This window comes from Hylaeus anthracinus, unplaced genomic scaffold, assembly GCF_026225885.1.
Source record: "Hylaeus anthracinus isolate JK02 unplaced genomic scaffold, UHH_iyHylAnth1.0_haploid 11981, whole genome shotgun sequence".
Lineage (NCBI taxonomy): Eukaryota > Metazoa > Arthropoda > Insecta > Hymenoptera > Colletidae > Hylaeus > Hylaeus anthracinus.
In genome coordinates this window covers 937,531-949,754 of record NW_026534329.1, presented here as the reverse complement: position 1 = coordinate 949,754, position 12,224 = coordinate 937,531, and the positions used below count along the sequence as shown (strand labels likewise).

The 12,224-nt window shown below is 42.0% G+C and overlaps 2 protein-coding genes across 3 annotated transcripts; both read left to right on the top strand.

Annotated features, from left to right (window-relative positions):
* The first annotated feature begins 3,712 nt into the window (after positions 1-3,712).
* Positions 3,713-6,592, top strand: LOC128885312 (trypsin-3-like). Its single transcript, XM_054139298.1, has 6 exons — positions 3,713-3,866; positions 4,217-4,305; positions 4,420-4,561; positions 4,642-4,749; positions 5,187-5,336; positions 6,029-6,592. Exons 1-6 carry the CDS (start codon positions 3,762-3,764, stop codon positions 6,179-6,181), a joined length of 747 nt encoding a protein of 248 aa, XP_053995273.1. The 5' UTR covers positions 3,713-3,761; the 3' UTR covers positions 6,182-6,592.
* A 191-nt stretch (positions 6,593-6,783) lies between these two features.
* Positions 6,784-12,126, top strand: LOC128885314 (trypsin-7-like). Of its 2 annotated transcripts, none has more exons than XM_054139302.1 (7): positions 6,784-7,677; positions 8,244-8,302; positions 8,876-8,964; positions 9,119-9,257; positions 9,887-10,150; positions 10,881-11,019; positions 11,688-12,126. In XM_054139302.1, exons 1-7 carry the CDS (start codon positions 7,605-7,607, stop codon positions 11,762-11,764), a joined length of 840 nt encoding a protein of 279 aa, XP_053995277.1. In that variant the 5' UTR covers positions 6,784-7,604; the 3' UTR covers positions 11,765-12,126. The 2 variants fall into 2 exon arrangements, with proteins under 2 accessions (XP_053995277.1, XP_053995276.1); XM_054139301.1 differs by having other exon boundaries at positions 11,211-12,126.
* The last annotated feature ends 98 nt before the right edge of the window (positions 12,127-12,224 follow it).

Sequence of the window (12,224 nt, the reverse complement as noted above, 5' to 3'; positions counted from 1 at the left end):
ATCCGACAGGGGGAGAGCATTAAAATATAAATCGGTCGTTCGAGATATAACCCAGGGATGTTTTTATTACTCGTTTTCTGCACTCTATCGTGATTGATAAATCGACGAAATAACGAGGATTCCAATGGTTGTCGTTTTATTTCATTCGACCCAACGCGTTGGATCTTTTCAGGAGGATGGTAGTTTTAGTCTTCGTTCGAAACCAACTATAGTAGCTTGAACTCTTTGAATGCTGTGAACGTCGAGACATAAAGTTTCTTATTTTATTCATAATGTTTTTTACATGTCTAAAAGTTATCTTTCGTTCTTAAAAATTCCTTTCGCCGGAATGTACTTTGGTGGGACAGATTTTTAATTGTATGGATTACATTGCATATTGGATTCCTAACCATATTTTTTGTATTCACGTGCATTTTCAGTCGACAAAACGCGTTTTATGTACACATTTTACATATGCGAATATATTAAATATCGTATATAAATTTAGTATTTCTATCAAATCTGCCGAGGTCATAAGATGTTTTGACGAATGCATTTCGATAACGCCTGGAAGATCGGTCTCGCCGAAGGTAATTCCCAACGAGAATTTCCTTTCCGCGTCAACAACATCTGTAATGAGTCATTAGTGAACGTAGGGGATCAAAAGTCGACACTGTCTGCGCAAACATCGGCCACGTTTCCGTATTAGAAACGATCACAGACGAAAATGCGGTGTAATTTGCAATTACATGGTCCACGTGACACCGTTGGGCCGCGAAACGAACGTCAACCGGGTCGCGCGGACAGTAATTTCGCGACGCTTTATCGTCTGGTATCCTCGATGAGCAAAAATTATCGCAACAATTTTCGTAACTCGCCGGCGTATTTCATTCGGTTGTTTCCAGGGTAGGCGTTCGACCCTATTCATCCGGCGTTTCCGCAGCGGAACTATTTCACGGGATGCTTGCAAGCGCTCGAATTCCCGTAAAACGTGCATTCGTAATCCACCGTAGACGCGAATCCGCGATAAATTTGGATGAACGTCGTTCTCCATTCACCGTAATTTCAATAATCGCGCGATACGACGTACAGGCCTCGATACGCATCTGTATATGTGTGTGTGTGCTTTTTTTTTATCAGGGATCGCGTTGTCGTGGCCGACTTACCGGTCGATTATACTCCGCGATAAAGCAAATCGCGTTATTTTTCTTGCGCAATCGGTATCTTGTTCGAGTTTTGAGAATGGAACACACTTTCTCGCTCGAAAATATAGACTCTTTGATATCTCTAAAATATCTTAAATCGTCCACGTTTAGTTGTCCGCTAACTCGTTTTGCTTTGGGAATGCGCAAAAACGTGCTCATAACTTCTGGCGAACACGACGAATTATAATGAGTCTGAAATTTTGGAAACTCCTCAGCATTCAAAGAACGCAAGGCTTGAGTGTGCGCTTATGCGTGTTAAGCCCTTCGAATATTGCGTCGCGGTAGAAACTAAGTATTTGGAGTTGGAAATTTCAAAGAGATTAAACAAATTAAGCCGGAAGGAAGTTCGCGCGTGAGAAGGGCGCAGCTACTGCTCTTCGCTGACAAACATTGGGATCTGTTATTTTGTGAAAACGGTTTGGAATAATATCGATCGGTATATGCCAAGTTGATTGGCTCGCTTTGGAAACATTCGTACTGTTAATTTGGTATTTATTTATTCGTAAGGGGAGTTTCGATGTTACCGAAAGAATAAAACTCGCGAGTTCTGTTTATTTGCTCTCAGGTATCGATCGAACATTTTTGGAGTAAATTTGGACTTTACTAGACCCATAGATTCTTCGACTAAAATCTATGTTTCAAGGTCCAGAGTATCAAATCCACCTTAAGAATACACAAAATTGTTCAAAAACGCGAGGGTTTCGACAAAGTTAGTCGAGAGCCCTCGGCCTATCCCTCAAGCGGAATGTACCAGCTGGTAGGTAGATTTCAAATGGTAATTTTCGGCGGATTACACATTATGGGGTTATTTCTGCCTCACTTTCAACCCGCCGCCTCTAATGCCGCCTTATTTTCATTGCGTTCGGTCGAGCACACCATAAATAATGCACGTTGCTTGTTTTGCGAGCCGCATGCATCACATTCATAATACACTTGAGATAGGTATGTGCCTCGTATATCCAGCGGTACGCTATCATATAATTTTAACGGTACAACGTGGCCTTTTACGTTTACGAGAGTCGTTTGGCATAGCATTAATTCCCGCGCACCGCCGCGTTTCGAAACACGTGTCCGTTTTAATCCAGTGATCCTCATTCTCAGCCCCTTATGTCATTATTACTATTTCTATTATTTCTATCATTTTCATCCCACCCCAACAACCACCTCCCAGAGATAGGAGCCATCGAGATAAAACACTGAATGACGAATCGAAAGAGGTTGAGAAACGCTGCCGTGAATTTACAGCAAGCGTTTCGCGCTATTCGCGGGCGTATCGCTCGTGTGTAGGTCGCGAATCGATAGTGCATCGCAGCAATCCACGCGCCTATAAAGTACGATCATTGAATAAATTGTCTCCGAGTTTCCTTTTTATTTTTATTTGCGCTTTTGTTGTACAGGCTTTATCACGCGCGACAAGATTTGCAACTGTTCGCGTACACGCGACCCGACGGCAACAGCGATAGAAAAAAAACACGCTTTACGACTCCGCGAATGGAACACCCGTTTGTCGTCGTTTCGATTGTTTTATGTCCAGCCAGCTTTCATTTATCGCGAAGTAATCGAAATTGTGGCCATCGCGCGCCGGGGGTGAATATTATGTATACGTATACAGAGACCTCGTGACTTTCAAAGTGGTACATATTCAATTTAAAAAAAAAAAAAAAACACAAGATGCGATAAACCGAGGAATACAGAAAACGACAAAAGAACAGAAGGAATAAGTCTATTACTTAATCAAACAAAAAAAGTATTCACTTGATATCGATCGTCGGTGAATTTAATGCGACATGAATTATTTATTACTTCACGGAAATGGCGTCGAACGCATACCATTCAATTGGACGCATCGTTGTAGGTGCATCGATGCTCGCTCGGATAACAGCTTAGCTTGTCGAGCAAGACGCCGCGTAATCTACCGTCGTCGTATCGCATGATTAAGACCCTTCCGCGAAAACCGATATCCACTTCCGTTAGCGTTCAGGCATTAATTCCCTCTTTCGATCCGCTTTTCCTCTCGCGCTTCCATTTTCATCGTCCCTCCAAACTCTCGACTTTTCCCTTCGATTCGCACCCCTTGTATCACGCGAGTTTCTACGTTCTCAAAGTATCGAATCATTCCGTACATTGCGTTTCGGCTCTTCAGTTTTCAGTTCTTTTCAAAACTCTACGAATGAGACGATCTCATTTGCATATTTAATTGTGCTGGAGACCAAAGCGTGATCGATTTGGCGCGAAGTGACCTTCGCGAAGCGACTCGATGAAACTCGAGGTCTTTCTCTCCTCTACCCGTGCTCTGAAGCCGAAGGATTTGATTCCGTTCAATCAATGCAGACACGTCGCGGTTCGGAAACTCTCGCACACCTTTTCAACTTTTTTCAACTTATGAAATATGGAAGCAAAATGGAAAGGTTACGAAAGTTTAGCTGGAGATACGGACGCTTCGAGTGGCGACCGGAAACACGATTATTTCTGTTGGATATCAATTTGAACACCTTATCAACTCTGCGACTGAACCTCGAGTACAGAGAGCTTGAAGTAAACTTGGACAGTGAGTCGATAGACCGCTTATCGAGAAACATGTTGCCGGTCGCTGTGTTCCTCGCGATGCTCGCGTTGACAAACGCTTTCGAGTCGAAAATAGTCGGAGGATCATCCGCGGCCATCGAGACATATCCGTATCAGGTAAACTATAGTCGACAGAATGACACCACACGTGTGACATCCTTTAATTGATCGAAGATAATTAATTTGACGTCTCGTTTCGCTCGATTAATGTCAAGGATATAGTGAAGAAAGATATTTATAAAGACACTTGACGAAGTGTACGATACGTAAAATAGAACGAAATGATTTTAGAAAATACTATTTTATTTTCGGAGAGTGAAACATAGCACATGCGAGTGCTATCAGTTTGGTGTGGCACAGTAGTCGCGATATAGTCGATTTTATCGGGAACAAGCTCGTGCTTGGTCTCGGCATAATACGGCAATAAACGTTGGCAACAACGAGCGAAGTAAACGTTTCTGCGATAGGTGTCTATCCACTACGGGGGTGTGCTCAAATGCGGAGGTTCCATAATCAGCCCGAACTGGGTGTTAACGGCAGCCCATTGTGTCTACGGGTTTGTGTTGATTGAGTTATGGAATGATACGGGACCGAATAGATAATTTATTAATTATCGAGACGCGGGATTGGTGGCCCGCAGCCGCCATCGTTAATTGCGATTACCTTGCAGGGAGAATCCCGCGGCTTTCCAAATTCGTATTCAGAGCACTTACAATAATAAGGGGGGCACGCTGATCAGCGGCATCAAGAAGATAATTTGGCCGGATAATTACGACGACACAACTTTCGAATTCGACGTTGCCTTGATACAGGTACGATTAAATTTAGTTTTCCTAAATTATTCATTAAATCTATCGATATTAAAATTATTAACTTTTTGAGATTTTCGCAGTTGCCCTCTCCGATAAAGGAAAGCAGCACAGCGAAATCGATCCCCTTGGCTAGGAACGACGTGCCAACCGGAAGTCAAGCGGTGGTGACAGGATGGGGCATGACATCTGTAAGTGCCTTTGTTAAAATTAGAACTAACAAGCTGTAACCATATCGAAACGTACTCGAACAATTAGGTGCAAGATTAAATTAAAATTGTAGAAATTAGCTACGTCGGTTGTACTATTTAATCGTAGGGCGAAACTCAAAGGATTCAACAATCTTTTTCTGGTTCACCGATTATTTTGACAGCTGTTACATAGGTAAACCGCGTTTGACGGTGGCTCGTTGCGTCTGTCAACGGTGACGTCCGCCGAGACTGATTACCCACTGCGAACTCGTGCAAACATTAAGGTTTGTTTGTCGATCGGTCGACAATGTTCGGTCGTCACTGCAAACATTCCTTGCGACGCGTTTGCCGTACAACGGACTCTCGGTTGCACGGCTACGTGGACGTTGCAGTTGAAAATCGACCTTGCCTCTCGCGTAATGCTCGGTCACTTGCAGGAAAACGGCAAGATGTCGGACATGCTGCAAGTCCTAAAGGTGCCAGTCGTCGATCAGACCACTTGCAAGAAAATCTACGCCTCTCAGCAGCCGCTCACGAATGAAATGCTGTGCGCTGGCAGCATGGCTGGTGGCCGGGACACCTGTCGGGTAAACATTTTCATTTTAACTCGGAATTTTCTGTAACTTTCTACATAGTATAGCGGAGATGCTTTTTATCACGTTGAGTGTTACGGAGCTTGTCGTGTTCAGAAACGTCCTCGAGGTTTGTTTCATTCACAATATGAGAAATACGGGACTGCACGCCGTTACCACGTCCTTTAAGTTACAGTAATTGTTTTTTCTTTCATCTACGTCGTTTGACTATTATTTCTCTTGACTGATGGTATTGGAAAGGGTACACCAACGTCAAAGTACCGACGAAGCATCGATCCACGATCGATATCGTCGTGGATCGATAACCGTGAAGAGCTACTTTAGCGCTGGTTATCTGTATGCAATCTCTTATCGCAATATTTCGATCGATATATCTCAGGAAGATTGGAAAACACCGATTCAGTAATTTTTCCATTAGTCTTGGTTTCTATATTCGATTTTAACGTTGAAATTGTGCAACCCGTGCCGCGGAGTACTTTCGTTTCAACGCGATGGAACGGGACGCGTTTCATTATTTGAGAAACGAAATTACTCAGCTGTAGCTACTGTGTTTCCGCTCCAGTCCCGGTGTACTTTTAATATTCGCGTTATTGATTCCCACGACGTACAGCGGTTTGAAATCGCGAGAACGTGCCATAAATTACCAGGGAATTCAGAAAAGGTTATTTGTTCGTGATGACACACAGGGAGACTCCGGAGGTCCGCTGGTGTACAACGGCGTTCAAATTGGTATCGTGTCCTGGGGCTACGAATGCGCGAGACCTAACTACCCCGGAGTGTACACGCGAGTGTCTGCGCCAGCAGTACGATCTTGGATAACGAAGCAGGCGAACGTGTAAAATTAATATCTCACCGTGCATGGTACATTGCGCGGAGATTAATTTTTATCCATTCCTGGTAAAAATGTGTGCACTCTGAAACGGAAAGAAACAACGATACGAACCGAGGCTTTACACCACTTACCAACATGAATAAATAATTTTATTGATAAATTAAAAAAACAAACACTGTAAAATGATAAACATGGTGATTTTTGACGATTTTTTTTTAAACAAAGTAACGAGCTACCATCCTTAATCAATCTCGGAAATACGAAGTTATCTCATGCTGCGTTCTTCTGTTTATTATAAAGTTTGCAAGAGAACTTAATTATTAATCTCCAGGCAGGAGGCTACATTAGCACACCTCCTTTAAGTTTTTAGTTGTTATTATTCATTACCGAAGAGAAGGCAAAGCAAAAGATGAGAAAATGTTTTCATAAATAAAACAACGAATCTTGGGAAGATTTTCACTTTAACTTATTTGGTATGAAACTAGTAAAGCGTTCCAATACCCTTCAAATATGATTAATGTTCCTTACGTCTCGAAATACGATGATTAAGCAATTTACTCTTTCCATCCGGCCGAGAATTGCGTTCAATACCGCGACATTGCTCATTTTCCTGGAGGAGCTGCGCAATTTCAAACACCGTCGAAGCGTAACGACCATTCTTTTGGTTGCAACATTATTTTAACCGTGGCTCATGTGGCAAGGGTAATAAAAATCGCTTTCTGTAACAACGAAAAGAACGATTGGTCAGAGTTGGAGCGATCAATGTTTTCTTTGAATGGGATCTTTGGAACCCATTGCAAGAAGCAACTTGTCTTCACTGTTAAGAAACACAAATGGCCCTGGTATGCGTGCTCTGAAACAAAATGGTCTGCGACGACACGATCCACGTAACAGCATGAACAGCAAGAGAACTGCGTGCACGCTCGACGAAAGAACTACCTGTTCGCTAATGAAAAGGCGTCCTTTTGACGGCACACGAGCACAGTTGAAGCTTCTCGACTGACGTTTCATCGTTCTCACCTTCCTTCCTGTTATCGGATTATTACCTTGAAATGCCGGAGGACCTCCAATAACGTTTTAACCGATTATCTATGGTATTTGTGTCATCGATTGTTTAATTACACAACTAATAATGTACTTCTCTCTGCGAGAGTTGGCGCAGCGATAGCGGTTTAAAGATGCACTTAATTAGTTTGTATGTATAGAAGAAACGATGTTATCGCACGCTGGCAGCGCTGACACTTTATTTCAGTCTTGCTCCTTTTTACGTAATCAACGTGGAATCTAGGTCGACTGTCCGAGACTTTCGTGGATCGGAAATTTTTCTCGTGTCCAAGTAAATTGATACGAACGACAATTAACCTGAATATCGAAATAAAAGAAGGGCGAACCGCATGGTGAACAGGTAGTTTCGTCGTCCAGTTCCCGCCATGTATACGTGGACACCGCTCCTGTTGTTGCAGCTCGCTCCGTTCGCGTTGGCACACTTTTTTTTCCTGCATCGTACGTATATTCGATCGTTATTAAACGCGATAATTTAAGAAAAACTTTTCAACTACCAGTTTATTATTAACTACCATTACATTCGAATAGTATTTCTGCAAGAAGAAGAATTTATACCTTTTATACGGTTAAATATATTATGTTGAACCTATTTATGATGTTTTTCATACCTTCCAAATTTAATGATTTTCTTAAAACTAATTTTGCTCGTGCATTCAGCTCCATCGTTGCATCAACTTTGATTCATAGTTCAATTTAACTTGTTATCAGATTGGAATTTCATGCAGAATTCCATATGTGCTGTCAAAGCCTATATTATACTCTGCTCGTTGCCTCAATTTCTACTTTTCCGACTTTCGTCGTACATATTACTTCATTAAATCGAGGTAGTTAAACACTGAATGCTTTCGAGTGTATAACCATTTCTTTTACGAGTGTTTAATTTTCCACGATTTAAGGAGGGTCATTAAATCCATCGGAATTAACGGAGCAACGTTATGCTTTAATTAGCAGTTTTTCAGCATCCATGCAAGTGGAAACGCTAATTCAGTTATCGATTATTACAGTTGACGAGGGTCGTATTGTTGGTGGCGAGTTAGCAAATATCGACGATCACCCCTATCAAGTAAGTATTCTAAACAACCACTGGCAACTTTGTCAAAGATTACATGTTCTCAGTCTTTCACGCGGAAATGTTTCGACTATATATTATCCAACAAGAAGTCATTAAAAATCAATAACTCTACTAATGTCTTCGTAGAATTGTAATTTCGGTTTCATGTTTATTCATTCTATTAAATACAGAGAATATTATTTACCACTTAATCATACTATTATTACTGCAATTTTTGTAATACTATTGGAAAACCGTCTCAAAAATTCGCTTTGCTCTTAACGCATTCATTTAGCGCGCTCTTGCGAACCAAATTATTCAAGATGAAAGAAACTTGGACCACTCTATTACCGAACAAGCTAATTAGAACGAACATACTATGCGGTTTGTCATATGGAAATAATTTCTCTGTGAGAGTCTGGTAGCGATAATCTGCTTGCCTTTCGAAAATGGCTTTATCAACCAACCTTGAAAAGCATGAATCCGTGCACGGCGGAATTGCCGTGATTTCACGCGAAAATATTATGAACTTCACGGTTGTCGGGCCCGATAGCCGCAAAATTGATACGCAGGCGAAATTTATAGGTATCCCTTCGATTTAACAATCGTCACGTATGCGGTGGCGCTATCATTAGCGAGGAATGGATCGTCACGGCCGCGCACTGTGTTCAGAGGTACGCATACTTTTTCATCGATTACGTATCGATATCCGCTATCAACCTCGATACGTGATATGTGCACTGCTCTTCTTAATATAAACGTGAAAAGGGTATTATAAAAAGATTTTACAGAAATTACGACCTGTTTCTTTGTTCTGTGCTTTTTCAGTACTTCTGTTCGCTTCATATCGATAAAAGCTGGCACTTCCGACCTCACAGAGGAAGGCACGGTCGTCGCCGCCAAGGAGATCATCAGTCACGAGAGGTACAACCCAAGAACCTCCGATTACGATATCGCTTTGATTCGGGTGAGTGTAATTTTAGAAAATATTAGAAATTATCGCTTGATTCGCGAGAATAACGATAGTCTGGTAGAGAAATAGTGGAAGACTGGAGTGCGTGCGTACGTCGAGCGTTTTCGAATCCGACTGTCTCGAAAGCGAACGGCACAGATAAAAAAATCACCTACCACATTTTTCGATTTACCTTTACCGCGTTCGTATATTTTTCACTACGAAAAATTCTCCCTTTCCGTTCCCATCGCCGTTTACGCGGGAGCCTGTACTCCATCCAAGATCGTACCGTCCCGTGGTATTTATAAAATCGCAAAGAAAATATACGGTCTCCGATATTGCGCCGACAATATCGCGCTACTGCATTTCCGCCACGGTTAGTCGAGTAAATAACAAAGAAATAAAGCGTCCCTGTGGCAATCGGGCTCGAAAAATCGCGTCGTAACGAAAAAGCGCGCCGTAGCTCCGAGCAACTCGGATTGGCCGATCGATGAAGTTTATTTATTAACGGGATACGCGTCCTCCCACCACCTCTTCGACTCCTCCTCGGTATAAAGCCGAAGAATTCAATTACCGTTTCACAATCAATTCTGCAGCGTACAGCCACTCCGCCTTGGCACCGCTGAAACCAATTACAATTTCAGCTGGAAAAACCGCTGGTGTACAGTTCTCGAGTGAGACCGATTCTGTTGGCACCGGTCGCCGATCATTATGCAGCAGGCTCGAAGGCGTTGGTCACCGGCTGGGGTGTTTTGAGAAGCAACGGCCCGACGACCACTCGGTTACGTAAGGTCGAGGTGCCACTCGTATCGAATTCGGAGTGCTCTTTATTGTACGCTGGCCGCCGTATCACACCGAGAATGATTTGCGCTGGTTACGTAAACCTCGGCGGCAGGGATGCGTGTCAGGTAATTGCTTCCATTAATTGGCGATTAGACTTCCCGTAGCTCCCTCGATTGGGCACTCTAATCGAGGATCTCTAACGGTGGGACTAATACCTTTTTAATTGTATTATATGTCAAGTTTTCTGGATCTGCGTAGGTCTGAATTAAGTATACGTTAGCTGTCTTGTAAGTTTGTCATTTCTAGCGCGATGGTTTGGTATCTTAGTAAACAAAGTTTTTTTTTTTTTTTTTTTTGCGGAAGGTCTTGCATAGGCTTTGGCGATTCTAAAGCGATGTTTCCCTGTGCTCTCCTATTTTTGAAATATAGCGAGAATTGCCAAGCTTTCCAACAGTGATATGCTCCTCTACGGCGTCTACGGAAGCAAAGGATAATATATGGCGACCAGCCGTATCGATTTTCGCTGGATATATGGCGAATATCTTGTTCGGATAGCCTCCGAATGAGCGTCGTTAACCCGTTACAGTCCAATTATTTGTTGCTTTTCCGTGCCCCGTGGCTCAGTTTAATTCAACGCTAGTTCTCCCCGTTTTTCAGTTCAATTTCCTTGTGTTTCACAACTTCAACGTAAATCCTTTCACGAATATTTATGACCATATTTGAATCTGAAAATAATGCGAAGAAAGCTAATAAGACTTTTTACACCAGTGGAATCTACCCTTTAATTTTCGAATAATTTATTATTAAATCGTTTTTATTGATTTTTACTGTATTTTATTGTATTTATTTCCACAGGGCGACAGTGGTGGACCACTGGTGCAGTACGGCAAATTAATCGGCGTAGTGTCCTGGGGCATGGGATGCGCGCGACCATCTTTCCCAGGCGTTTACTCGAGAGTAACCGTCCTTCGAAGTTGGATCACAGAGAAAACTGGTTTGTGAGCGTTTCGTATTTATCCTAAAAGCGGGAACCAAACAGTTGAGGGTTTCATCGTTGTTTCTATTCAACAATAAATCCTCGTTTCATGCCCTTTCGCGACCGGCGATGTAATTGGTTGAATCGTCGCGCAGGACAGTTGGCGCGTAGCTCTGTCTCGCTGGAGACTTCCTGTTTTAATATTTCAGAACCGGCGCGATCGTTAATAAGGCTCGACATTATCGTTACGCTTCGGAGTGGAATAAATGTCAGCGCGGGACAGGTCTCCGGGGTTTTCAACGTTGCTCGTTTATTTAAACGTGGCAAAGTAGGCAGGTCGATAGCGAGTCGACCGCGGTACAGATCTTAATGTACAAATGTAACAAGTGACTCCATAATTGAGCCAGTTCTTTCTCATCGAAAGTACCAGATATGTATCGTAGCATTTGACTAAATATAGATCGCGTTGGCTTACTTGGAATTTCGAATCGGGGGTAGGATACATATAATTGACATTTCCGAGTCATCTAGTGACATTTATTTCACTAGTTATCATCGCAGTTTTCAAATAAAATCGTTGGTTACATATATCACACGATCATTCATGCATTTTCCTACAGATCCATTTATCAGGTCCAAAGACATGTATTAATATTTTTTACAGATAGCATTATTTTTTTCCACAGGTATTTTAAATTCAACTAATACGAAACCAAAGAAATTGAAGATCGTGAGGGGTGTAAAAAGACTGGAGAATAAATGAGTGACACTCTATTCGAATATTTTAACAAGTTTCTTATCAAGCGAGAATACATTGCTCGAATCACCAAGCGAATTATATTTTTTTAATATACATACATGTCAACAAATTTGAAAATATTAGATAGCCCACAAGCTTAATCCTCGCGCAGCGGTCGCTAATAATACGATAATCTTCGCGGTTGACGAGAGAGTACTATACGTTTACGATACCTTTAACGACGTTACTGTACTAGAAATAGATTTATTTATTGCGTCCAATTAATAATAGCGCTAGGTAAATGATCATGATTGTTGTACATTTTTTTTTAAGTACATGTACCCTACTCGAAACTACGAAATAGAAACATTCCTACGAAATTCCCAGTTGGGTATTATCATATCATTCCAGAAATGGTAACCTTATTTGTGGACGACGCAATAAACATTTCCAGTGCTGTATATTTTCATCTCGAGATAGCAGC